Source organism: Podarcis gaigeae, assembly GCF_964106915.1.
Source record: "Podarcis gaigeae genome assembly, chromosome: 2".
Taxonomy (NCBI): domain Eukaryota; kingdom Metazoa; phylum Chordata; class Lepidosauria; order Squamata; family Lacertidae; genus Podarcis; species Podarcis gaigeae.
The window spans coordinates 122,790,257-122,817,844 of NC_139679.1; the positions used below are offsets into that span (position 1 = coordinate 122,790,257).

Genomic DNA, 27,588 nt, shown 5'->3' on the forward strand with positions numbered 1-27,588 from the left:
TAATAATAATGTTACAGGGAACCAGGCAGAGGGCCTTCTCAGTAGTGGCGCCGGCCCTGTGGAACTCCCTCCCACCAGATGTCAAGAACAACAACTACCAGACTTTTAGAAGACATCTGAAGGCAGCCCTGTTTAGGGAAGCTTTTAATGTTTGATGCATTACTGTATTTTAATATTTTGTTGAAAGCCACCCAGAGTGGCTGGGGAATAAATAATATATTATTATTATTATTAATAATAATAGTACCCTGCCCATCTGGCTTGGTTTCCCCACCCACCCTGGGCGACTTGCAGCATAAAACCTATGCCAGCTTCTTCCTCTTGTGGGGGGATGCCCAAAACTCTTTCGCCAAAGCTTATGCATCTACCCTGCTTTTCCCCTCTCTGTCCATAGACTTTCATTGCTACTTCCAACAAAAGTGTATCCCAATGTGCAAAGTGGCAGAAGCTTATATATTGTAGAACTTCCTAGGGGTTTTTTAAAGAACAGAACAGGAAAGGCAAGATGTAAAGGCTATTGGGGGGGGGGGGGGAGGATTGCAAAGGGGCTCGCCCCACAAACCCAGTTTGGAGGAGCGGGGGGAGGGTTGGGGTAAGTAATTTGCAAGTGATCCTGATATGAGAGTGGGTGACACCCTGCATCAAAATAAAAAAATCCTTTCTGAAATGCAAAAGGTTTGGAGGATTAAAAATAATCAATGTGAGTAATAAGAATGATTAAAACACTTCAGTATCTACGTGTTTGGATAGGCATGCTGAAACAAGTATGTTTTAAGAAGGCACTGACAAAAGAGTACAGTGGTACCTCGGGTTAAGAACTTAATTTGTTCTGGAGGTCCGTTCTTAACCTGAAACTGTTCTTAACCTGAGGTGCCACTTTAGCTAATGGGGCCTCCCACTGCTGTCGTGCCGCCACTGCTGCACAATTTCTGTTCTCATCCTGAAGCAAAGTTCTTAACTCACGGTACTATTTCTGGGTTAGCAGAGTCTGTAACCTGAAGCGTCTGTAACCCGAGGTACCACTGTACAGGGAATGTGCTTGCCTGATGTCAATAGCAGAGAATAATTCTAGTGGATTAGGCCCTTGAGAACTGTGATCCAGAACTATATACAGTTATACCTTGGAAGTTGAAAGGAATCCGTTCCAAAAGTCTGTTCAACTTCCAAAACGTTCAGAAACCAAAACACAGCTCCTGCAACTCCTTCCGAGACAACTGGAAGCCATGGAAGCCCTGTCGGACGTTCGGCTTCCAAAAATAGTGCACAAACCGGAACAGTCACTTCCAGGTTTTTGATGTTCGGGAGCCAAAACTTTCGAGAACTAAGCTGTTTGAAAACCAAGGTATGACTGTATTTGAACAGGCAGTTTACTCCTTCAAGCTCTTCAGTAGGTTTCCCCCAGAACTGCTGCCTTTCCAAAAGCTTCTCAAACTGCCTGGGGAAGCCAGTTCAGCTCTGTGATTGTTGCTAAAACACAACTCTCACTCTTCTCTTGCCCTGCTCCTGGTACCCAATGAAAGTGAAGGCCGTATCTAATATAAAAACCAGAGAGTGAAATCAGTTTGGAATATGTTATTTAAAATAAATCGTCAGAAGTCCAGTGACCGCATTGCGCTTTTGGATTAGGAAAACCCACAAACAAAAATACAGAAAACACACTCTAAGATAAAAACTCTCGGGATGCAATGATTACACAGCGAAATAAAGTGAAGCAATTCATTTATTTATTTATGAACAAAATCTCTATACAGATGAAAGGTTAGCTTTTCATGGAGTCCCCATTAAATAATAAATAATAATAATATATCTTTATTGTCATTGCCCCCCCTCGGGGACAACGAAATTACTTGGCTGCTCCATCCACCCAGGTAGGGCACTCCATACACAAAATCAGAACAACTATAAAGAACACTAATTAAAACAATACAGTATAATACAGCAAGGAAGATTAGATGACTTTCAAAGTCCAGGCTTCCCATTCAGGGCCGAGATCGCTCTGGAGAAGAAGCTGTTCTTGAGACGGCTCGTTCATGTCTTCATCGTCCTGTATCTCCGTCCCGACGGCAGGAGCTCGAAGAGACAGTGACCAATAAATATCTTAGGGTCATGTAGATGAGAGGATCTACTAGATGTTGTGTACTTGGGACATTTCAAAAGCGTTTCAAAAGCTCCTTAGTAAGCTTAGACCAGGAACTGCTTAAAGAATATAAAAGCCATGAAACTGGATCAGGCCAAAGGCCTAGCTGGAGGGTATTGAAGGAAACTTTCATAGAATTGTGTATTTGAAAGGGAACCCAAGGGTCATCTAATCCAAACCTCCCAGCAATGCAAGAATCTCAACTAAAGCATCCGCGACAGATGGCCCCCCAACTTTGCTATCTGCTGATCAGAAGGTCGGCAGTTCGAATCCCTGCGAAGGGGTGAGCTCCTGTTGCTCAGTCCCTGCTCCTGCCAAACTAGCAGTTCGAAAGCACATCAAAGTGCAAGTAGATAAACAGGGAAAGTAAACAGCGTTTACGTTCCAGCGGGAAAGTAAACGGTGTTTCCGTGCGCTGCTCTGGTTTGCCAGAAGCAGCTTAGTCATGCTGGCCACATGACCCGGAAGCTGTACGCCGGCTCCCTCGGCCAATAAAGCGAGATGAGCGCCGCAACCCCAGAGTCGTCCGTGACTGGACCTAATGGTTAGGGGTTCCTTTACCTTTACCTTATCTCTGTGCTTCTTTGCCATCTACAAACCCCTCATGCCAAAACATCCTAGTAAGATCTCACTTGCTTTCCTATGCCCAAAGCTTCCACGTTAGACTGCAAATCCTTACAAGATATCGTATGATGCATGTTTCCTTTAATTATCACATTTTTTTCACATGCATTTCCTCCTGTATTTATCGGACGTCTTCCTCCCAGTTGCGACTCACATTAAAAACCTTTCCACATTTAATTTCTCTGCTGCTGTGTTCTTTGAAACGTATTGCTCATTAAAGCTCTTTCCACACTCCGCGCACTTAAATTGTTTCTCTGGTGTGTGGATTCTTTGATGTACATTAAGGCTACTATTGCGCCTGAAGCTCCTTCCACACTCCTTGCACGTAAATGGCTTATTCCGTATGTATTCTTTGATGTGCGGTAAGACGACTACTCACGGTAAAGCTCTTTCCGCACACCATGCACTGAAATGGCTTCTCCCCTGTGTGTGTTCTTTCATGTGGAGCAAGGCTGCTGCTGTCGCTGAAGCACTTTCCACACTTCTTGCATTTAAATGGCTTCTCCCCTGTATGGGTTCTCTGATGTACAGTAAGGTGACTATTCACTCTGAAGCTCTTTCCACACTCCACACACTGAAATGGCTTCTCCCCTGTGTGGGTGCGTTGATGTGGAGTAAGGCTGCTGCTGTCACTGAAACTCTTTCCGCACTCCTTGCACTTGAATGGTTTCTCTCCTGTGTGGGTTCTCTGATGTACGGTAAGGTGACTACTCACACTAAAGCTCTTTCCACACACTGTGCATTTAAATGGCTTCTCCCCTGTGTGGGATCTTTCATGCGGAATAAGACTGCTGCTGTCACGGAAGCACTTTCCACACTCCTTGCATTTATATGGCTTCTCTCCCGTGTGAGTTCTCTGATGTTTACGAAGGTTGCTGAGCAAACGGAAGCTTTTTCCACACTCTGTGCATTTATATGGTTTTCCCCCTGTGTGGATTCTGTAATGTCTACTGAAATCTGATTTATCTCTAAGTATTTTTCCACATACTGGACATGCCTTCCTGCTTTGATCTTCCTGTAGCATCAGTGGTTCTTGGCCATCAAAACCCTGCATAGTCAATGATTTCTTCCTCCCATTCTCTGACTGGTTTTGTTCATGGTTTGGGGGGTCCCTTTGATTGTCAAACATCCCTTTTCCTGCTTCAGCTGCAGGTGCTTCTGGTGCTTCTCTATAGTTCCCGTTGCTTGGGCCATCATCTGAGGGAGAGACGAGAAAGAAAATCATGGGTGAATTTCAAGGGGAAATCAAAGGTTCTCATCACAGATTGAACCCATTAACCTCCCCCCCCCCCCGCATTTTGGCATCTCCCCGATTCTCCCTCTTTCTGTCTGTACTTAAGAGAACACTGTAAACAACTAAAAACTTTGGCAGGATTTGAGTAATGCTTGTAATGTACAAAAAACTATGCAAAAATGAATGACTACTTTTTTTAATAGATTAGAGAAAATAAGATAAGCAGCAGAAGAAAAAAAAGACTCACAATAGTAACCATGGAAGGGTGGAAGAAAGTCAAGGGATTCAGAGAATCCTAATGGAAGAGGATTCCCAACAGAATATTAAAAACACGATAAAACATCAAACATTAAAAACTTCCCCAAACAGGGCTGCCTTCAGATGTCTTCTAGCACACAGAAAAGTATCGAGGGAGGTGCAGAACAAAAGGGGCAAATTCAGTGGGTTACGATACAATACGATATGATAATCTTTATTGTCACAGAACAACGAAATGGAAAAATCTACATAAGACGTTCAAAACCCAACAAGACTGCTATCCCAGCTATCCCAACTTGGTTAGCCCCCCTAAAAACTCTGATACCCCATTTTTAAATATAATATACTCCCATACAGACTCCTTACAATGCGATTAAAACCAAAATCGTATTTGGGTAGAAGCTGTTTCTCAGGCGGCTAGTCCTAGTCTTTATAACCCTGTAGCTTCTTCCAGAAGGCAGAAGCTGAAAGAAATCATTTCCAGAGTGAGCACTATCCTGCGCTTTCTCTGCAGCTTTCCTATGGCACTTGGAAGAATAGATTTGATCTATGTGGGTTGGTGGGGGAATAGCAGAAAGAACAAAAATATGCTGAACAAACAATCGAGGAGAAAAAGCATCCTTACCTAGAGAGGCCACTGTCTTATAATTCTCCTCCATGACTTCCCTGCGCAAAGCTCTTCAGCTGGGATCCTGCAAGTGCCACCTGTCCTCCGTAAAATCCACAGCCGCTTCTGTAAAGGTCAAGAAAGCCTAGAATAAGAAGGAAACACAAGCCGTATACCCAAAGAGTCACTAAAGTAAATGGATGGGTAAGAACGTCGGAGGAATTTGGTAAACATGAAAGGGACAGGGAGGGAGGGAGTTTGGAATGTCTCAATTTTTCTCCCAAAGGTGTCTCCCTTCCACATACCCTTCAACATTTCTCCCATGAAAATAGGGATGTCCCATTCCAAAATGATAATTTTACTATTTACACCCTACACATCTTACTGGGTTGCCCCAGCCACCCTGGGCAGCTTCCGACATATATAAAATGATAATAAAACATTAAACATTAAAAAAAACCCTTCCCTATATAGGATTGCCTTCAGGTGGCTCAAAGGTTGGATAACTCCATCCCCTCCAAGATTTCTCCGATGGAAACAGGAATGTCCTAAGGAAAAGCGGGATCAAATCAGAAACCGGGATGGGCTTCTCTAAATCAGGGGACGTCCCTGGAAAATAGGGACCCTTGGAGGGTCTGCCTCTGGTTCTAGGGCATTATAGCAGCACAACACCCCACCTCCCACCCCACTCAGACCTATAAGTCTGTTTTGTCTGCGCCAAAGCGGCTTCCCCCACCCTCTCCCTGCAAATCCCCCGCTGCAAGGGGGAAAGTAGCTTGATCCCTTCGGAGGAGAGAGGACAGCTTCCCAGAGGTTCTTGCTTCCCCAGCCCCCCCCCTTTTAATTCCCATTTTACACTTGAAACAATAATAACATTTCAAATAAAAGAAACACGCAACCGGCTTTGGCTCCTCTTCCCTGGTGGTGCATTTGATTACTGCCTCTCCCACTACATTTCTCTCTATATTCCTCATCTTCATATCTCAATTGTTTCATTTATTCTGTCACTGCTCACTTCTAAATCGGTTTACAACAGGGGCGCCCATACATTTTTCAAAGAGGGCCTGATTTGATAAAGTAAACATACATGAGGGCCGACCAAAGTTGAAGTTGCTGAGCTTTTTCAATAATAATAATAATAATAATAATAATAATAATAATAATAATTTTATTTATACCCCGCCCTCCCCAGCCAAGTCCGGGCTCAGGGCGGCTAACACTAAATATAAATACCGTAAAAGCATTTTTTTAAAAAAGTTGATGCAAATATAAGTTAGAATACAGTTTAAAATAGGGTTTTAGCGCAGGACATATGCTGCCATGGGGGCCGGATTAAATCGACCGGCGGGCCGGATTAGGCGCTCAAAGCGGACTTTGGACATGCCTGGTTTACAATGTGCCTCTAAATATTCCACATTTTCCCCCTTCTTTTTTATCCTGATCTCTTGTTCTGTTTGTCAGTCTTGCCATTTCCACATATTCTATTAACTTTGTCTGCTATTTACCCCCCCCCTTCGCCTCCCCAGGCAAACCCTCCTCCTGCGCCCCCTCTCCAACCTCATACACCCCCCAAAATAGGGCAGCCCTTAGATTTCACCCCATTCGCCGCACCTCTTCCGCAACCTCCTTCTCCGCTGGACCATTTCTCCTGCCGGAAGAAGGAAGGAGCCCCTCTAGCCCCCACCCCCGTCTGTTGCATTGCAGCTTCCGGCCTCTCTAGGAACCACTTCAATAATATTTATTGAAATTTCCAAGAAAAAAATAAAAAAAAAAAAGAAAAAAAATTACATAATCCAAAAACCAAAAAAAGTACAAAATACAGGAAAAAAAGGAAAAATAAAAACAGGTTAAAAACAAATCCCTCTTTCTCTATCTTATAGTTCATTTACTTATTTTCATGACTTCCTCACACCTCCCTCCTTTGTATTCCAATTCAAATAATTAATTCAGCAAATTTTTCCCTCTTTGTTTTATCTTAGTTCTTTATCTTAAACATATTCTATCATTCTATTTTTCATCTAATTATCAAATCATTTTTTTTTGCATATTCCTTTTTAACCTTATTGTTAAAAATCACTTCGTTTCCTTCCTACTTCATTTTAACATCCATTGATTTTACACTGTTTCTGCAAATAGTCCTTAAATTTCTTCCCAAAGAGTTTCAAAATTTAAACCATATTTATACCTAACTTCTTCCCGGCCTCTCTAGGAACCAGAACTCGGTTCCTTAACCTCCGGAGGAGTGTGCGGCAGGACGCCCCCCCCCCTCCGCCCCCCGCCTTTTCAGGCCTAGACTGTGCCTACTGCCACCCATGAAACGAAAAGGATAGAAAATCCTCAATTATCTGTTGATTTCCTTAAAAAAAAGGATCAAAAGCTTGGGTTTCCTTTAAAAAAAGCTCAAAGCTGCCTCCAACACCCCCCTCCCCCCAAAAATCCTGGCTACGCCCATGACCTCCCCCATCTTTGGCCCTGCTGCTCCGCTATGGCTGCTTTGGCGGAATGGGGTGGGTGGTGGGGGTCGCACCTGGCCAGAGATTTCATAGAATCATGGAATCTTAAGAGTTGGGCGGGACCCCTGAGGGTCATCTAGTCCAACCCCCCTGCAATGCAGGAATCCCAGCTAAAGCATCCCCGACAGATGGCCACCCAGCCTCTGCTTAAAAACCTCCAAGGAAATGAAGTCCATGCAGGCCCGTCTCTACCCAGTGGTGCAAGTGGCGCGCCGCGTCAGGGCGCCACGGTTTCAAGGGTGCCAGCCTGAGTGTCTGGGGAGGAGAGTTGGAGTCCAGCTGGGAGAGTCCGTGGTGCTTGGACAGGTCTTCTGCTGCAGGCTCTGTGTGCTGGTCCCGGGGGGAAGGTTACCGTTGGCGTAGTCAAAGTCCGGTCCTGGGTCACTAGCCTGGAAACAGTCCACAAGGAGTGGGGCGAGGTCCGAAGCAGGAAGCCGGGCGGGGACAGGAACACTGGAAGGTCAGGTCTGGGTCCGGCAGGACGTTGCTCCCACAACCTGGGACCCGGGCTGACTGGCCTTTATCTTCTCTGAGGCCAGGGGCGGTCCTGGCCCCCAGGAGACCCGCCTCTCTTGGCCTTAAGGTAAGCGCTCCTCCTGGGAGAAACCAGTTCCTTCCGCCTCTCTGCCCTAAGCCTCTGCAGTTCAAGAGAGGCTGGGGAGTTACTGGGCCCAGGGGGAGACTCTCCTTCCTCTGGCAGGGCCGGGAGAGGCGCACCTGTAGGCACTGTGTCCTTAATCACCTCTGGAGCTAGAGTGTATTCACCTGGTGCCTGCTCCTGAGGATCCGGCACAGGTGCAGGCGCTTCAGATCCAAGGCCCTGCCCCAGTTCAGCCGGCCCTGGAGGTGGGGACTCCTGTGCAGGCTGGGATTCCTCCAGTTCAGCCTCTGAATCGGATTCCCAGGCCATCACACTCTGCCAAGCGAGGAAGAATGAGATAGAACGGGGAAGGAAGCGCTCGTGGAAAGAATCCCGTGCTTGTCGTCAGGTGCCGAGCTGCTCTCCTCCTTCTTCTCCTCTCTACAGAGAAAAGGTGCCACACGGGTTCCGCGTTCATCTGCCCCTTCATCCTCGCCAAGGGCCAATGAGGCTCCCCTCCCCTTTCCCCACTCCCTTCCTTCCGTTGATCCATCAGTTGGGGTTGCGTGCATGTCCCAGTGGCACAGGCCCAAGCCTTGTTCCCCTTGCTCTTCCCTCATGGTGTCTGAGCAAGACGGGTCCCGGCCTCTCTCCTCATTCCCCGGCCAGTGTGAGCGAGCATGGGAAGCGGCCTCTTCCTCCGCGCACGCACAGGCGGCGAGTGCCAAGCGGAAGCATGAAGGAGAAGCACCTGAAACTGCTGAGGGAGATGGGCAGCCTCCCACCAAACCGCAAGTGCTTCAACTGCGAGTCCACAACCTTCCAACGGAGTCCGTTTCACTGTTGAAAAGCTCTTACCGTCAGAAAGTTTAGTTGGAATCTCCTTCCTTGTAAACTGAAGCCATTGGTTCGAGTCCTACCTTCCAGAGGAGAAAGCAAGTTTGTTCCCTCTTCGATGTGACAGCCCTTTAGACATCTGAAGATGGATATCTTATCTCCTATGAGATCAAACCTATCCATTCTGAAGGAAATCAGCCCTGAGTGCTCACTGGAAGGACAGATCCTGAAGCTGAGGCTCCAATACTTTGGCCACCTCATGAGAAGAGAAGACTCCCTGGAAAAGACCTTGATGTTGGGAAAGATGGAGGGCACAAGGAGAAGGGGACGACAGAGGACAAAATGGTTGGACGGTGTTCTCAAAGCTACAAACATGAGTCTGACCAAACTGCGGGAGGCAGTGGAAGACAGGAGTGCCTGGCGTGCTCTGGTCCAGGGGGTCACGAAGAGTCGGACATGACTAAACGACAACAACATATCTCCTTTGTCTCTTTTCCAGGTTAAACATACCCAGCTCCTTCAACCGTTCCTCACAAGGCTTGGTTTTCTTAGAATTGGAAGGGCCTCCAAAGGTTATCTAATCCAACCCCTGCATTGCAGGAATCTCGGCTAAAGCATCCATGGCAGATGGCCTCCCAAGCTCTCTCCCTTCTGGGACCCACTTTTGCTCTTTGTCCAGAACTGAAAAGTGCCAGGCAAGAGACTTTCCTTCTCCCTCCCCTGCTTTTTCCATTTTTTATCTGATGGGAAGTAATGGTGGCTGGGAGAGGAGGAATCCGTGTGGTTGGGGTCCCCCAGCCTTCCATGCTATCCCGAGTCAGCTGCTAGGGGACCCCGCTCCCCACAGCTGCTGCCAAATGGAGATTTTAGCCTTATGGAAGAGAGAGAGAGAGAGAAAAGGATGTTATGTCTGTGGATTAAAATGCATGCACCACCTGACCGAAGGACCAAGGGTATCAAATGCCCCAACAATTGGGAGAGGAGGCAGAGAGTGTCTCTGTAATATTCCAGAGGTAAAGGTAAAGGAACCCATGACCGTTAGGTCCAGTCGTGACTGACTCTGGGGTTGCAGCGCTCATCTCGCTTAACTGGCCGAGGGAACAGGCGTACAGCTTCCAGGTCATGTGGCCAGCATGACTAAGCCGCTTCTGGCGAACCAGAGCAGCGCACGGAAATGCTGTTTACCTTCCCACTGGAGCAGTACCTGTTTATCTACTTGGCAGGAGCAGGGACCGAGCAATGGGAGCTCTCCCCATCGTGGGGATTCGAACCACCAACCTTCTGATCAGTACAATAGCAATCAGTACAGTAGCAAGACGGAAAACCCGCTAGACGAAAGGGGTTTCCGTTTTGGAGGTGCTTCGCAAAACGAATTTCCTATGGGCTTGCTTCGCAAGACGAAAATGTCTTGCAAGTTCCTGCGGGGTTTTTTTCCTCCCCCCCCCCCTTTTCCCAAGCCGCTAAGCCGCTTATCAGCTGATCCGCTAAGCCGCTTATCAGCTGATCCGCTAAGCCTCTAATAGCGCTAATCCGTTAATGGGCTTGCTTTTCAAGACGAAAAAACCGCAAGATGAAGAGACTCGCGGAACGGATTCTTTTCGTCTTGCGAGGCACCACTGTAAGCCCTAGGCTCTGTGGTTTAACCCACAGCGCCACCCGCGTCCCATGGATTCCAGAGGTAGCAAGAAGTTTTCTCAAAGCTCCTTTTGAAATCGGAACTGGCATGACACATGTCTAGCAACTTGTGTCAAGGAGAAGCAGGGAAAAGCTCTCACGGATCCTGAGCTGTTCAAAGCTTTATAAAATGTTTCAGGATTTACGTATATTGAACTTGGAAGTCATTAGTGTTAGACAGAAACACCTTCTAAGTATATAAGCTGGTTGCCAAATGGCATCTTAAACATAGACGATGTTTGCCACAACGAATGCCTAGCTGCCATTTCTTTTACAAGATTACAAATCAAAAAATGAATTGTGTATATCATCAATGTTAAAATGCATTTAACAATTCAGTTGCACATTTTATCAATTACAGTCATCTTTCTTTCTTTCTTTCTTTCTTTCTTTCTTTCTGAATGAAACACAATTCACACCAGGGACACATTTTTAATACCACATTTTTAATAGCAATTGCAAATTGGACACCACAAACAGAAATGGGGCTCAGCCTCGGCAATAGTAGCCAACCGTAAGCAATTTGCATAAGTAATATTTATAAATACCAGCATGTATGTATATATGTACAGATATAAAATAAAATGTTGTGCTAGATTTGCACGTGGCACTGCTTTATTTGACAACAGTGTTTTATTTATTCCTTGTGCAGAGCCATAGCATCACTGTTAGATTTTGATTTTCTTATGGGCAAATGCATTCTTCCATTCTGACAGTGTGTAAATTATTCTGTTATGACAGTGAAGTTTTATTCCAGTACAGTGGTACCTCGGGTTAAGTACTTAATTCGTTCCGGAGGTCTGTACTTAACTTGAAACTGTTCTTAACCTGAAGCACCACTTTAGCTAATGGGGCCTCCCGCTGCTGCCGAGCCGCCGGACCACAATTTCTGTTCTCATCCTGAAGCAAAGTTCTTAACCTGAAGCACTATTTCTGGGTTAGCGGAGTCTGTAACCTGAAGCGTATGTAACCTGAGGTACCACTGTACTTGGTTGGCATTCCCTGTTTAGGGACGTTTTTAATGTTTGATGTTTTATCATGCTTTTAATATTCTGTTGGGAGATGCCCAGAGTGGCTGGGGGAACCCAGCCAGATGGGCGGGGTATAAATAATAAATTATTATTATTATTATCATCACTGAGGCTCCTAGCATGTCTGGGCTTCAGCCGGAGAGAAAGATGGAAAAGTGAATAGCAGCCATGAGCTCCATCCTTCCCCTTTCCCCATGAAGCTGAAGCAGGCTCAATTACAGGGAGAGGAAGAGTTGGAAAATCTGAAGGAGCAGCGTGGCTCTCCCTAGGGAAGCAGAAGATCGGATCCCCTGTGGGTTTTTGCTACTGTGTGAAAAAGAAATGGAGGGTCGAGAATCTGAGGAAGTGAATCATTTGGACTAGATTATCCTTGGGGTCCCTTCCAATTCTACAATTCTATGACCCCTTCAGAACTTTGAATGTGTTTAAATAGTGAAGGTTGAGTCATTTTACAGACTACGCATGATCTACGCACAGGAAAGTAAGGGGTGTGTGAGCATTTTTCCTGCCAGAGGCAGTTCCCTGGCAAGCTCTGGTCAGTCTGGTTGCATTAGGATTGTCACGGAAGGGCACTTTCTACTTTAGACTCGCAAAAAGCATTTTCCCCCACCTTACATGGAACCTAAAATGACCACAAAACCATCATTTCCTAAAACGAGTAATCAAAAAAATAATAATGGGAAGGAATCTTGTTGAAGCTTACTCAGGAGTAAATTCACACGTCAAAACTCATTGAAAGGGTTTGCACAGAACCAATAAGAAGGGTGGGTGGCAAAAAGCCTCAAAGCGGGGGGGGGGGGGTATTTTAAAAGGAAACCAGAGGGTCTTGGCTGATCTTATGGAAATGCAGTCTTTTAATGATCCCGTGACCAAATAAATCCAATTCAAAACCTGACTTCAGATAGACAATTGCTGCACATGGAAGTTCTACTTTTGACAAACAATTTGCTTTTACTGAAAGGGATGCTCATGGACCCTTTGGCAATACAGTCATAATGCTTCTCAGGATTCCTTTGTATTCAAATGATATACTGCCTACTTTTTATGCCCTTTAAGAATAAATGTGTTGATGTGTTTGTGTGTTTGTTTGTTTGTTTGTATGTGTATGTACGCAAACACACATCCGGGAGGCGAGTGGCCAAACTGGGTCTTTGACCCGGGTGACAAAAAGCCTAGATTCGGCCCTGACTTATGCTAAAGCCATAAACCAATTATAAGAAGGCGGCACTATCATCACAGTAATCTGTAACACTATTTGCCAAGATTACTATAAATTTGTTATGAGTTCTGTGACAAGGACTAAAAAAAACCTGCAAAGCTTGCTACAAAAGGCGAATGAATAAATCACACTTACCTGTTTCAGTTTGTTTATACAATAAAAATATTGGGACTATACTTCGGTTTTTAAAACACCCTAGTCTTTGTTTTTAAAGTGGGGTCTTCTGATGCGGCCCCTGGCAACATCGTTCCACCACAAATTAACTGCATTTGCAGCATTGAAAACCTCTAGGTCTGGACCATTCATCTTGATCATCAGTAAGTCATCAATGGTCGTCGCAAGCAGACGTTTCCGACTGTCCGTTTTAACTAGGTTTAGTTGGCTAACCCCCCTCTCGCATTCGGCAGTGCTAAGCGGGAGGACCCGCAAAAAGTTCAAAACTTTGCATATATTCATATACGAAGCACAAGCCGTTGACTCTGCCTGAAGGCGTTGCCAAGCTTCTTCACACGTGATGCTTGTCTTGTTGCCAGCCCACACTTTGAACTCCTGATACTCCTCCAAGATGGCTTCCTTGTCGACTCTCACGTTGCTGGGCAAGGCTTGCAAGAGCTCACTCAATTCTTTCTCTCCGTGGCTACTTGCAGACGTGTCCCTTCCACCGACCGGTTTGGGTATGTTGCACGGGTCAAATATCTCCACGTTTCGCAGAACTCTGTCGTTTCCGATGCGGTCAAACCATTTGTCGATCGCTTCCACGATGGAACTCAGCAAGACCCGCCGATCTTCCTCGAAGCAGCCTACTTCGCTTGCGCTACTAACGATTTCCACGTCTTTGTACACTAAGACGCTGCCTTCCAGCTGCGCGGCACTTTCAAACTTTTGCAGCTGAGGCCCGCTGTCTTTCACCATCCTCTGCAACCTCTCTTTCGTCGCCGTCAAGCTGGTTTTCACGTCGCTGACGGACACACACTTCCTCCGAAACACCTCGGATAGCCTCGTAAGCGTGTGCGTAACGTCGTCCATGAAAAACAAAAACCTGACAAACCGCTCCGACTTCAAACGCTTCAAGTACCCCTTCAGCTTGGCCTCCACCTTCCTGTCTGGCTTTGTGCTGGATCCGCTCACAATCTGCTGCAAGTGCACCACAACTACGGGCAGATTGTTGGCCAGGGCTTTCACGGCAGAGTTCTTCGACTGCAGCCACCTGATTCCGCTGATACCCATGTGGCGAAGCACTTTCTCGTTCAGGACTTCGCCGATCTCTTTCAGCTCCTTTGCCCTTTTAGGACTACTGTGGTAAAACGTGTATATACCTTTCACGACGTCCTCGGCAAGCCCAGCGAATTTGACGGACTTTAAGGCATCCCCTATCGCAAGCTCCAGCTGGTGAGCGACGCAGTGCACAGCCACCAGACCTGGACAGCTGTCCTGGAACAATTTCGCAACCCCAGAGGCGTTGCCCGTATCAACGCTAGCCCCGTTGAAACTTATTGCCGTCAGCTTGCTTTTCCAATCGGGTATGTATTCGTCGAGAACCGACTCGATGGTCGACTTCACGTCCCCTGCATCCTCACTAGGACATTCCTTAAGGGCTCCGTAACTACATTTCACTTCAGCTTCATTTATATAATAAAAGTAAACAATCTCGGAAGCCGTGTTCGATCTATCTGTTGAGCCGTCGGCCAAAATCCCAAAGAAATTTGCTTTACTCAGTTTGTACTTGAGCTCCAGCCGAAGGCTTTCCGCGATGTAATGAGCAAACTGCTTGGCCGCTTTGTCGTTCCTGTACGTCTCGCCCACTATCAAGCCGTTTTTCTTCTGCAGTGCGCATAACGCCGGGAAGTCGTCAAACGAATAGTTCTCCTTGACGATGAAGTATGCCGTATTGAACAGCTTCTCCAAGTTACTGTGCAAATTGCTGTCCATCGTTCTTAATTCCTGCACCGTCGGGACTGACAGGGGTGCGGACATTGGATTCAACCTGGCTAGTTGAGCACGGCAAGCTTTTTGGTGAGTAGCAGATGCACCGTGTTTTTTTATCTGAAAAGGTAACAAAAATGAAATGTGTTATTATAGAATCATAGAATTGGAAGGGACCCAGTGGTCATCTAGTCCAACCCCCTGCAATGCAGGAATCTCAACTAAAGCATCCATGACAGATGGCCATCCAACCTCTACTTTAAAACCTCCAAGGAAGGAGAGTCCACAACTTCCACAACTGAACAGCTCTTACTGTAAGAAAGGTTCTCCAGATGTTTAGTTGGAATCTCATTTCTTGCAACTTGAAGACATTGGTTCGAGTCCTACCCTCCAGAGCAGGAGAAAGCAAGCAGCATGACTAAACTGCTTCTGGCACAGAGGAACACCGTGACGGAAACCAGAGTGCATGGAAATGCTGTTGACCTTCCGACACAGCGGTATCTATTTATCTGCTTGCACTGGCATGTTTTCAAACTGCTGGGTTGACAGAAGCTGGGACAGAGCAATGGGAGCTCACCCTGTCGCGGGGATTCAAACCGCCGACCTTCCAATTGGCAAGCCCAAGGGGCTCAGTGGTTTAGACCACAGCGCAACTTGTGTCCTTAGTATAAGAGAAAGAAGACAAAGTGCAGCAAGGGGAGAGAGAAAAAACACCACGGAAAACGGGATGGGAAGTCGACAAAACAAAAGAAAAATCTATTATGCATTGGAATGCATATGTGACATTTCTGGAAATTTAATAAAATATATCTGGGGGGAAATATTGCCTTTCTGCAGCCTATCTCTGCTCATGGTAGTGGGAGGAATGTTAGTAACAAGCACTTGATTCCAATAGCAAGCAAGGCTTGATCTACAGCATTTGTGGTTCTGCAGGATTCAGGCAACCAGTCTTGGGGTCCACAGCTGCCTCCGACTCAGTGAGTTCCTCCTCTGCCAGCTCTGAGCTCAAGGAATAATTTAGGGCATTATTTAATTGCAGATTGGAACGTTTTGCTGTTTTAAAAACCAGAACAGACATGATTATAAGGACAAAAAGCTAAAGAACAAAAACACCCAACGCCATTCATCCGTTTTGTTTCACTGAATAAGCAGGAGGCTGTTTGCCTATTGGCACAGAGTCTGGCAAAGATGATGTCACACAGGAAAAAACAAACAACAACAACAACAACAAAACAGAGGAGCTGTGCAGATGTAGCAACCACCACGGGCTAGAATTCTTTATAGGTTTCCATCATTTTTGTTGCAGCAGTGGCAACTCTAAGCAGCAAAACAAGACATATGAAAGATGTTTAGGTCCGTGTCTTGTTTCAGCTGCAAAAGTACCGTATTTTTCGCTCTATAAGATGCACCAGACCATCAGACGCACCTAATTTTTGGAGGAGGAAAACAAGAAAAAAAATATTCTGAATCTCAGAAGCCAGAACAAGAAGAGAGATCGCTGCGCAGCGAAAGCAGCGATCCCTCTTGCTGTTCTGGCTTCTGTGATAGCTGCGCAGCCTGCATTCGCTCCATAAGATGCACACACATTTCCCCTTACTTTTTAGGAGGGAAAAAGTGAGTCTTATAGAGCAAAAAATACGGTAACTTGCAGCCTAATAATAACAAGGAAAAATTAGCAGCTGCTTCTCATGATGCCCTACTAAAATCTGCCGCTGTTAATGGCTGGTTTCCCCAGACCATTTAACTAAAAAACCCAAACAACTGTCACATTTAACAAATTTGGCAAATTGTATGTGCAGAATATAAATATAATCTCACCGTTTCAATCTTGAATGTTGCGCAGCCTTTCACGAAACTCGTATCCTCGGCCCGTGCAAATTCTTTGCAGACCAGGCATATCATAACATCAGCAAACATTTCCAGCCATGGATTTTCTAGCTTCCACTTCGAAAACGTTGATGGCCTGACTTTTTTCCTCTGAGATTTAATAATACAAGTATTAGAGCAGCTAGACTCTTCTCCCTTATTGCTGGGTTTTCCTAAAAAAACTCGCATTGCCCAAATATAAACAGTTAACTTATTAAACCTCATCATGATTTCATAATTATCTGTCTATGTATTTCTAATAGTATAACCAAATCAATATAACTGTAAAAAAACTACTCTGAAAATTTATCATTCCAAAAATGAAACCTTCCTCTGGTTGTCAATACAGTGGTACCTCGGGTTACATACGCTTCAGGTTACAGACTCCGCTAACCCAGAAATAGTGTTTCAGGTTAAGAACTTTGCTTCAGGATGAGAACAGAAATCGTGCTCCGGCGGCGAGGCAGCAGCAGGTGGCCCCATTAGCCAAAGTGGTGCTTCAGGTTAAGAACAGTTTCAGGTTAAGAACAGACCTCAAGAATAAATTGAGTACTTAACCTGAGGTACCACTGTATTAGGATGATACCAGCAAGGAGTCTTTCTGTAAAAAAACGATTTAAATCAAATTTTATTGACTAGTGATTTAAATCGTGATTTATACCAATTTGATTTAAATAAAATCCACCCTGGTCTTCACCCAAAAAGGAGCTTGCAAAAGCGAAAAGACAATACAGTATTTGCTTTCCCACCTGCAAGGTCAGCTAGGTTCTATGATATCTCCTATACCCTTGCATACCTTCACACCTTAAAACCTGCTCTCCTCAAATCATTGCAGGAACCCATTCATTCACAAACTGAAATGCCCATAACTTCTCAATAAGACCTCATTCATATTTGTCTCCCCTAAGCTTGCCTCCCGTCCACATTAGGCTGCAGACAATTACTAGAAAGTGTGCACTGCATGTTTGCCCGTGTTCCACCTGAGCTCTCTAGACATTTCCCTATCTTGATACACTACCTGTCCGAAGTCCTATTCCGACCGGCTGGCCCAGGTGCGGAATGCCTGGGTCTGTCCCTGATAACAACTCACAGAGGCGGTCACTTGCTACCTAGCTTGAATTGTGGGAAGGCTTTTTCATTCCAATACAGCTATTAAAGTTTGAATTGTCATCAATTACGGCAGCTATGAATGGCCATCAGTCATCTTGCATCCTTTTGACTTCAGAAACTATGTTTCCATCAAAACTCACTGCTTACATTTTTCTCTACACAAACAATAGAAGTCGTAAACTCATTCAATGCCAAAATACTCCGGTCCCTACATTTAATTTTACTCCCTTTATATGCAGAGTGTGTGCAAAGGCTCATTCCACACTCAGTGCATTTAAATGGCTTCTCTCTGGTGTGGGTTCTTTAAAGTTCAATTAAGGTGGTTATTCTGTCTGAAGCTCTTTCCACACTCCCTGTATTCAAATAGTTCCTCCCCTGTGTGTTTATGCAATTCCTTTTTAATTCTAATTTATATGTAAACACTATCACACATACTGGAGTCGGTTGGATGTTAGGATTCTGAGCATCAAACGCTTTCATCTTCCCACACTTGGAATTATTTTGTTCTTGCCATTCTATTCCCATCAGATTCTCAGTCATCTCTTCTATTGCTTCGCTCTTGACGATCTCGGATGACAAAGTCCATTGCTCCCAATAATTCCCTTTGTGCTGCACTTCTTCTGTCATCTCTTCCGTTGCTTCAGTTTTGACAATCCCCGATGGCAAAATCCATTGCTGCTTATAATTCTCATTATTCTGCATCTCTTCTGCGCCTTCAGTTTTGACGATCCCCGATGGCAAAATCCATTGCTGCCTGTAATTCCCATTGTTCTGCGTCTCTTCTGTCATTTCTTCTGTTACTTCGCTCTTGATGATCTCTGGCGACCATCGCTCCCTAGAATTCCCATTATTCTGCACATCATCTGATGGTGGGGAGAGAGGAGAAGCATGTTTGAATCTCAAGAGAAAAACAAAGGATCTAATCACAGACCATTTCCCCAGTATATGCCAAATTTAAATGTGGTTAACTTCGGAACTAAGGGGCGCGGGTGGTGCTGTGGGTTAAACCACAGAGCCTAGGACTTGCTGATCAGAAGGTCGGCGGTTCAAATCCCCGCAACGGGGTGAGGTCACACTGCTCGGTCCCTGCTCCTGCCACCTAGCAGTTCGAAAGCACGTCAAAGTGCAAGTAGATAAATAGGTACTGCTCCGGGGGGAAGGAAAACGGTGTTTCTGTGCGCTGCTCTGATTCGCAGAAGTGGCTTAGTCCTGCTGGCCACATGACCGGAAGCTGTACGCCGGCTCCCTCTGCCAATAAAGCGAGATGAGCGCCGCAACCCGAGTCGGCCATGACTGGACCTAATGGTCAGGGGTCCCTTTACCTAACTTCTGAACACCCTATAGTGCAAGACAGGGGTGGGGAACCTCCAGCCCACGGACCAAACTTGGCCCCTTTTGGTCCAGCAGAACAGTTTAAGGATCTCTTCCTCAGTCACCCTGCACCTGGCATCATACCTGAGAACATGTGTGGGGCAGGTAAGGGTGATACTTCAAAGGAACAACTGTGAGCTTAAAGCAAACTTCTGATTCTTCCTCTGCTAGAGCAAGTTACACTCACAGCTACCTATCAACTGATGGGTAGAAGAAGCGCACCTTCCTTGAGCAGAGAAGAGGCTTCTCCCAACCAGCACTGCTCTCTAAAGCTGTTTGTGATCCAATGGGAACTGCTTCTGCAGAAGGATTTGTTTGCACATGTGGAGAGATCTGCTGTTGTTCGCCAGTATGCTTGTGAAACATGGACCACTTATAAATGCCATCTCCAACTCTTCGAAAGATTCCATCAACGGTGTCTGCAAAAATTTTTACACATCACTTGGGAAGACAGGTGAACTAATATCAGTGTACTGGAAGAAGCAAAGATCCCCAGTGTTGAAGCAATGATTCTTCAACACCAACTATGTTGAACTGGTCATGTTGTGTGGATGCCTGATCATCGTCTTTCAAAGCAACTACTCTATTTCGAACTTAAAAATGGAAAGCGTAATGCTGGTGGTCAACAAAAGAGGTTTAAAGGCTCTCAAGGTAAAGCTAAAAAAAAGTAGGATAAACACTGACAACTGGGAAACACTGGCCTGCGAGCGCTCCAGTTGGAGAACAACCTTTACCAAAGGTGTCATGGACTTTGAAGAAGCAACAAACTCAGGACGAAAGGGAGAAAGGTGCTAAGAGGAAGGCACATTTGGCAAAGCCTCACCATGATCAATTCCTGCCCAGAAACCTATGTCCCCACATGTGGAAGGACATGTAGATCCAGAACTGGCCTCCACAGTCACTTATGGACTCACTGTTAAAACTGTGTTTATGGAAGACAATCTTACTTGGTTACAAGTGACTGCCAAAGAAGACGACGACATATGTTTACTGCAAAGGAATTCCGAGTGAGTTAAGAGGTTTTATTTTCTACTAAGACTGCATGTCTTTCATTTTCTGTCACCTCTACTGCGTCCTGTCGCCTAACTGTCTTGCCATTTATCAGCACCAGATCTCTCTAGGTGGGCCAAAGTGATTCTGGACAATCTCTGGCTGTCTCCACCCAATCTGGTTCAAGCCCAGATTTCCCCGAATTGATGCAATTTCGTTCAGGATCAGCATTGGGCTGGATCTGGTGCACAGCTTTACTTAACACAGAGAGATGGGGTGTATTTCACTGGCAAGCTTTGGATTTAGCCTAAATAGCATAGATATTGCAACATAATTTTGTTCCCATTATAATTTCTTTCATTGACATTGTTAATATCAGTACCTGCCAATTTCTTCCCTTCCTCGGAAGCCTGTCCTGTTGGGTTTTCTCCAGGCATAGAGACGAGGTCTGGTTTCAGAACGTCTGCCATAGAAACAGAAACAGGCTAGTTACTTCCGAGTACAAAAGATGGAGCCATTCCAAGTTTGCTAACTACTATGTTCTCCTCCCCAAAACCAAGAAGATCAGACAGAACATGGTTGTGCGGACCCAGAGGAATGAATCTGGTCCTTGGGATCTGCCACTCACTGCCCATTTAGCTCAGCTGAGCAGCGTTCTAGAAGCCAAAGCAGCTACTTTAATGCGAGGCAAGGTGGAAGCGAAACCTCAGCCAGGAGGCCATCTTATAACTGGAACTCTACTGGATGAAGCCAAAAGGCTTGTCTTGTCCCGTATCCCCACATAGGCCAACTTGCTCCTTATGGGGATCCCCCTAGGACATAAAGGCAAGAGCCCTCTCCTGCTGTTCTTCCCAAATTCAGAGATGTTTGATATACAGTGGTACCTCGGCTTAAGAACTTAATTTGTTCTGGAGGTCTGTTCTTAACCTGAAACTGTTCTTAACCTGAAGCTCCACTTTAGCTGATGGGGCCTCCTGCTGCTGCCGCGCCGCCGGAGCACGATTTCTGTTCTCATCCTGAAGCAAAGTTCTTAACCGAAGGTACTATTTCTAGGTTAGTCTGTAACCTGAAGCGTCTGCAGCCTGAAGTGTCTGTAACCCGAGGTACCACTGTATAGCTGTCTTGGCTAAAAGCCATGGACAGCTTTACTTTCCCTGAATTTACTTGACCCTCTTTGAAAGTCACTGAACAAAAATCTTTCAATACTGAGACCAAGAGGAGCCCCAGAAGAAGAAGAAGAAGAAGGGGAGTTTGGATTTGATATCCCGCTTTATCACTACCCGAAGGAGTCTCAAAGCGGCTAACATTCTCCTTTCCCTTCCTCCCCCACAACAAACACTCTGCGAGGTGAGCGGGGCTGAGAGACTTCAGAGAAGTGTGACTGGCCCAAGGTCACCCAGCAGCTGCAGGTGGAGGAGCACAGACGCGAACCCAGTTCACCAGATTATGAGACTACCGCTGTAGGAGTGCAAATATCCAGAGATGTAGTGATCAGGTGGGATTGCTATGAGGAATTATAACAAGTATAGAGTAAGCCATCTGTGCATTGACTGGGTTTAAACTATTTTGATATGATTCTTGATCAATCTACACCTCTGCATCTCTGGCCATTTCTCTACTGTTCATCTCTCTTGCCTGAGAAGTCACGTACACAGCCCAGTTGCTTCTTGCTTTGCCAGGCAGGCATCCTGGGCCATAAAGATAGTGGGCAAGTTTCTTTGAAGTAGTTTCTTATATATTTATTTTAGGATGTTAATCTTAGGGCCAGGAAACAGATCTCACATTAAGGGGATAATGGCCACTGTCCTCCTGGCTATCCTTCTTATCATATATATTGCTTGTTTATTACCTCCAGGGTTGCCGAATGCTCTTCTTAGTAGTTCTGTTCTTTGTTTACCCCAGACATATTTGTGCTTAATTAGTTTTAGTAGTTTAACTTGTCCCCACGTGGGTTTGTGGAAATGCTCAAAGGAAATCTGATTGGTTCTTACGAACACTCTGTAAAAAGTTCTTTTGTGAATAAAACGACCTGGGCTAAGGGGGGCTGGAGACTCAGAGAGAGACTATCACATGCACCCTTCCCAGAGTCTTAATGGTTCAAGCCTCTGTGTGTATTCTTATTAATCAGAGTTCAATCCTTCCTTTACTTTGCGAACGCAACATACCGCTCTTAACCACTACACCACACTGGCTCTAGACAGCTAAGCACTTACCGATTGATATCTCCTCTTCTCTAGGACGCCGGATAAGTGGATCTTCTCCTTCTTCCCAACAGGAATTGAGGTCCGATACTTTGAAGGAAACACACAGGACCAATTACGTCCGATTCTACTTACTCACCACAAAATATCCAGCTGTTCCAAAGCCAGCCAACCAGACAGAGAGCCTGGAGAGTGAGATGGAATTTCTATAGGCCGCAGCAACTACCCCGACCCAACCCTCATGTTTGCCCAGGTGCCGCAACAAGTGGAAACCGAGCTCACCCACTCAGGTCTCCGGGATGTAGACCAGATCGGCCTCCTCATCCACAATCAGATCAAGGATGATGGAGGTCATATTCAGAACCAACCTGGTATTCAGCAACAGCAGCCACAGACCTGAGGGCTGGCTGACAAAACAATCGAAACACCCCTTGTTTTGCTGGCACACCATACAGTCACTGTCTGTGCCATATGCCCCTTACCCAGCTTGCTCTACCTCCCACATCATCCCTCCCCCTATCCTGAACCACTGCTCTTCCCATGTTCAAAAAAGTATGTCTTTGCTGAAACATACTGAAGTGCAGAATGCTTCCAATTCCATTTCCTAGGGAGAGTTGGAGAAGTTCCACAGCTGTTTTAGCTGTTTTCACATTTTAAAAATACAGTGAACATAAGCTGTGCTTGCAAAGGAACGAACAGGAGTGTGCTCTAAGGGTCAGCATTGGACCGTCTTGAGGGGCTGGGAGCTGGGGGCACTGTCCTACAGTGGTTCCGCTCCTTCCTCCTGGGCCGTGTTCAGAAAGTGGTGGTGGGGGATGAGTGTTCAGATCCCTGGGCTCTCACTTGTGGGGTGCCTCAGGGTTCTGTCCTCTCCCCCATGCTTTTCAACATCTACATGCAGCCACTGGGAGAGATAATCAGGAGGTTTGGGCTGGGTGTTCATCAGTATGCAGATGATACCCAGCTCTACCTCTCTTTTAAATCAGAACCAGTGAGGGCAGTGAAGGTCCTGTGTGAGTGTCTGGAGGCGGTTGGAGGATGGATGGCGGCTAACAGATTGAGGCTGAATCCTGACAAGACAGAAGTACTGTTTCTGGGGGACAGGAGGCGGGCAGGTGTGGAGGATTCCCTGGTCCTGAATGGCGTAACTGTGCCCCTGAAGGACCAGGTGCGCAGCCTGGGAGTCATTTTGGACTCACAGCTGTCCATGGAGGCACAGGTCAAATCTGTGTCCAGGGCAGCTGTTTACCAGCTCCATCTGGTATGTAGGCTGAGACCCTATCTGCCTGCGGACTGTCTCGCCAGAGTGGTGCATGCTCTGGTTATCTCCCGCTTGGACTACTGCAATGCACTCTACGTGGGGCTACCTTTGAAGGTGACTCGGAAACTACAACTAATCCAGAATGCGGCAGCTAGACTGGTGACTGGGAGCGGCCGCCGAGACCATATAACACCGGTCTTGAAAGACCTACATTGGCTCCCAGTATGTTTCCGAGCACAATTCAAAGTGTTGGTGCTGACCTTTAAAGCCCTAAACGGCCTCGGTCCAGTATACCTGAAGGAGCGTCTCCACCCCCACCATTCTGCCCGGACGCTGAGGTCCAGCGCCGAGGGCCTTCTTGCGGTTCCCTCATTGCGAGAAGCAAAGCTACAGGGAACCAGGCAGAGGGCCTTCTCGGTAGTGGCGCCCACCCTGTGGAATGCCCTTCCAGCAGATGTCAAAGCAATAAACAACTACCTGACATTCAGAAGACATCTTAAGGCAGCCCTGTTCAGGGAAGTTTTTAACGTGTGATTTTACTGTATTTTTGGTTTTTATGGAAGCCGCCCAGAGTGGTTGGGGAGGCCCAGCCAGATGGGCGGGGTATAAATAAATTATTATTATTATTATTATTATTATTATTATTATTATTATTATTCCTTTGCGCCCATGTATCCCTGAAGGAGCATCTCCACCCCCATCATTCAGCCCAGACACTGAGATGGAGCACTGAGGGCTTCTGGCAGTTCCCTCCCTGCGAGAAGCGAGGTTCTAGGGAACCAGGCAGAGGGCCGTTTTGGCAGTCACACCCACAGTGTGGAACGCCCTCCCATCAGATGTTGAGATAAAGAACTACACAACTTTTAGAAAACATTTGAAGGCCGTCCTGTATTGGGAAGTTTTTAATATTTAATGTTTTATTATGTTTCTGTGTATGCTGGAAGCAGCCCAGAGTGGCTGGGGCAACTCAGGGTCAGGGTACAAATAATAATAATAATAATAATAATAATAATAATAATAATAATAATCCCAGCCACATCTCCCCTTCCTCAGTGAAAACAAACGAAACCCACACAAATTAAAAACTGCTAAAACAATTGCTGAGTGTTTAGGTTTTTGTGCTCATGCTGTGCTTGCTGATTCGCAGGACAAAAACCACAGGGATGTTGGATTCCGGTGGGGAAAATGAAGATGTTTGTCATAAGGCATCCACAGACGTCTGCTGGAGTGGCCCAAAAGCTCAAACTCCCTTCTAGTTAATTGAAGTGGGTTCATTTGCTTAGATGCTTTTGCACCTATAGCACAACAAAAGCGAGAGTAAGCAAAAAGCCCAGAACAGTTGCAGAATGAAAAGCTGCAGGATTTTAACAGGAAGCTAGGGGACATGTGGGACGCAGGTGGCGCTGTGGGTTAAACCACAGAGCCTAGGACTTGCCGATCAGAAGGTCAGTGGTTTGAATCCCTGTGACGGGGTGAGCTCCCGTTGCTCGGTCCCTGCTCCTGCCAACCTAGCAGTTCGAAAGCATGTCAAAGTGCAAGTAGATAAACAGGTACCGCTCTGGCGGGAAGGTAAATGGTGTTTCCGTGCACTGCGCTGGTTCGTTAGTCATGCTGGCCACATGACCCGGAAGCTGTACGCCGGCTCCCTCGGCCAATAAAGCAAGATGGGCGCCGCAACCCCAGAGTTGGCCGCGACTGGACCTAATGGTCAGGGGTCACTTTACCTTTACCAGGAGACATGCATTCCCTAAATCCGGAGCAGTATACAAGCTCAAACCTTTGAAGCAGCAAATGGAATAGAAAGTGCAATTGCATTTAACTGCTCAATAACATCAGAAAAGGGCTCAATTACAAGGACGTATGGAGGGGGGGGCTACTAAATTCATTCCTCAGATATCTATTATTGAATGAAAAAATAAGCAGCCTTACCTAGAGAGGCCACAGTCTCGTAATTCTCTTCCATGACTTCCCTATGCAAAGCTTTTTGGCGCGGATTCAGCAGAGCCCATTCCTCTGCCTCGAAAAACACAGTTACGTCCTCAAAGGTCACCAGGCCCTGGACAAAGGAGTATGGTAGAATTCATTCCACCATTTTCCAAGCGTCTAAGGAGACGTGATAGATGCATGTATGCTTTCATTTACCTATCCGTCCCCATCACAGCCACTTTTGCTGGGCCAAAAGTTAAAAAAAAGGAAAGGAAAGGGAAAGGGAGGGAAGGGGGAAGGAAGGGAAGGGAAAAAGAGGCATATTTTTTCAGTCTCCCTTGCATCTCCACACACAGAGAGGCACCCAGGAAACTCCCATCACTCTCTTGGATTCTCTTCCCCATACCTGAGGTGGCTGCCAGGAAGCGCTTTCAACTTCACCCCGAGGAAGAGACAATCCCGGCTGTGAACCTGTGGCCATATCCCTGCCTTCAGGGCATGAAGGATGAACGGGGCCACCCCCAGGGCTGTTACAGCTGCTCCCCCAATGCACTTTAAAGCATGTTGCAGCCGTCAAGCGGGGTCACCCAGTGCCTGCAGGGGAGAAACAGGAGATCAGAGGGACGTCGGGCATCTGCAGCCTCTGCTATAATACAGTAAACAAACACGCAAGCAAATGAAAAGAGACCACTGAGCTCACTGAGGTCCAGCGCCGAGGGCCTTCTGGCGGTTCCCTGACTGTGAAAAGTGAAGTTACAGGGAACCAGGCAGAGGGCCTTCTTGGTGGTGGTGCCCACCTGCCCTCCCATCACATGTCAAGGAAATAAACCACCTGACTTTTAGAAGACATCTGAAGGCAGCCTTGTTTAAGGAAGTGCTTAATGTTTGATGTTTTATTGGGTTTTTAATATTCTGTTGGGAACTGCCCAGAGTGGCTGAGGAAACCCAGCCAGATGGGCAGGGTATAAATAATAAATTACAGTGGTACCTCGGGTTAAGAACTTAATTCGTTCTGGAGGTCCGTTCTTAACCTGAAACTGTTCTTAACCTGAGGTACCACTTTAGCTAATGGGACCTCCTGCTGCTGCCGTGCCGCCAGAGCACAATTTCTGTTCTCATCCTGAAGCCAGGTTCTTAACCCGAGGTGCTATTTCTTGGTTAGCGGAGTCTGTAACCTGAAGCATCTGTAAACTGAAGCATCTGTAACCCGAGGTACCACTGTATTATTATTATTTCTACTACTACTACTGGTAGGATTTGTCATTCACAGATCATATACTACTACTACTATTATTCACACATCATATATACGTAGATCAGTGATTCCCAAGCTTGGGTCTCCAGCTGTTTCTGGACTACAATTCCCATCATCCCTGGCCACCAGTCCTACTAGCTAGGGATGATGGGAGTTTGTGATACGAGTTGTAGTCCAGAAACAGCTGGAGACCCAAGAAACAGCTGGAGACCCAAGTCTCCCAATTGGGAGCGATTTCTGACTTCCCAATTGGGCCAGGCCCCCTTAGGAAGGATCCGAGGAGGAATGGGAAGGAAGTGGGGTGGGGTCCCTTCTCTTCCTTCCAGCTCCCACCCCCCCGCTCCAAATCCTTCCCTTCCCTCCCTCCATCCTACCTGACACCTCTTCTCACCTGTAGCGCCCGATCCAGCAGCTCCCTTCCGCCGTCCGGAACCCGGAGGAAGCAATAAGGGTAAAGCCCCGCCCCTTCCTCCCGATCCCAACTTCCTGCCCCTCTAGGAAGCAGAGCTCTGTGTATTAACCCTTCGCAGGACTTCACGCACAAACAAACGCGAGCTTTTAGCACGCTCTTAGGGAGTTTTTTTAAAACAACACTAAGGGGAAATAACATAAATCAAAAAGCGGTAGCCAGCAGTCTCCCAAACAGGAAAAGTGTCATAATATGACCCGCATTGAAGGGGGTTGGGCTAGATGACCCTTGGGGTCCGTTCCAACTCTACTTTTATCTTGCATAGCAAAGGTTTTATCTCAGCCCACCATATTTTAGCTGAGTTAGGTGAGCACAGGCCTGAAGAAGAGCTCGACTTGCGCTTGCATTTGTGTAAATAGAATTTGCTTTCCTCATGTTTTTGTTGTTGTTCTTTAGTCGTGTCCGATTTTAACTTCCTGCCTCTCTAGGAAGCAGATTTTAAACTTCCTGCCTCTCTAGGAACCAGACTTCCTGCCTCTCTAGGAAGCAGATTTTAAACTTC

The 27,588-nt window shown here is 46.3% G+C and overlaps 2 protein-coding genes across 6 annotated transcripts; both read right to left on the reverse strand.

The window, feature by feature from the left end:
• Positions 1-2,087: 2,087 nt before the first annotated feature.
• LOC310837917 (uncharacterized protein) lies at positions 2,088-6,546 on the reverse strand. Its single transcript, XM_083725153.1, has 3 exons — positions 6,472-6,546; positions 4,879-5,005; positions 2,088-3,958 (listed from the first exon to the last, which is right to left on the reverse strand). Exons 2-3 carry the CDS (start codon positions 4,910-4,912, stop codon positions 3,096-3,098), a joined length of 897 nt encoding a protein of 298 aa, XP_083581279.1. The 5' UTR covers positions 4,913-5,005; positions 6,472-6,546; the 3' UTR covers positions 2,088-3,095.
• Positions 6,547-10,889: 4,343 nt separating this feature from the next.
• Positions 10,890-27,066, reverse strand: LOC310837245 (zinc finger protein 862-like). 5 transcript variants are annotated; one of them, XR_014560482.1, is made up of 9 exons: positions 27,009-27,066; positions 25,769-26,008; positions 25,366-25,492; positions 22,188-22,265; positions 20,357-20,437; positions 18,049-18,476; positions 16,456-16,614; positions 12,484-14,757; positions 10,890-12,325 (listed from the first exon to the last, which is right to left on the reverse strand). XR_014560482.1 is itself a non-coding variant. In XM_083723461.1 (8 exons), exons 2-8 carry the CDS (start codon positions 25,841-25,843, stop codon positions 12,910-12,912), a joined length of 2,796 nt encoding a protein of 931 aa, XP_083579587.1. In that variant the 5' UTR covers positions 25,844-26,008; positions 27,009-27,066; the 3' UTR covers positions 10,890-12,909. The 5 variants fall into 5 exon arrangements, 3 of the variants coding, with proteins under 3 accessions (XP_083579587.1, XP_083579588.1, XP_083579589.1); XR_014560483.1 differs by having other exon boundaries at positions 25,769-25,956; positions 27,009-27,056; XM_083723461.1 differs by having other exon boundaries at positions 10,890-14,757.
• Positions 27,067-27,588: the final 522 nt, after the last annotated feature.

Excerpts from the sequence above, each read along its gene's own strand:
- LOC310837917 (XM_083725153.1), bottom strand. The coding sequence starts at position 4,912 with ATGGAGGAGAATTATAAGACAGTGGCCTCTCTAG. Across the intron at positions 3,959-4,878 it reads TAAGACAGTGGCCTCTCTAG|ATGATGGCCCAAGCAACGGG; the intron begins GTAAGGATGCTT and ends TCTCTCCCTCAG.
- LOC310837245 (XM_083723461.1), bottom strand. The coding sequence starts at position 25,843 with ATGGCCACAGGTTCACAGCCGGGATTGTCTCTTCCTCGGGGTGAAGTT. Across the intron at positions 22,266-25,365 it reads CGAGACTGTGGCCTCTCTAG|TATCGGACCTCAATTCCTGT; the intron begins GTAAGGCTGCTT and ends TTTCCTTCAAAG. Across the intron at positions 18,477-20,356 it reads GGAAGGGAAGAAATTGGCAG|ATGATGTGCAGAATAATGGG; the intron begins GTACTGATATTA and ends CCCCACCATCAG.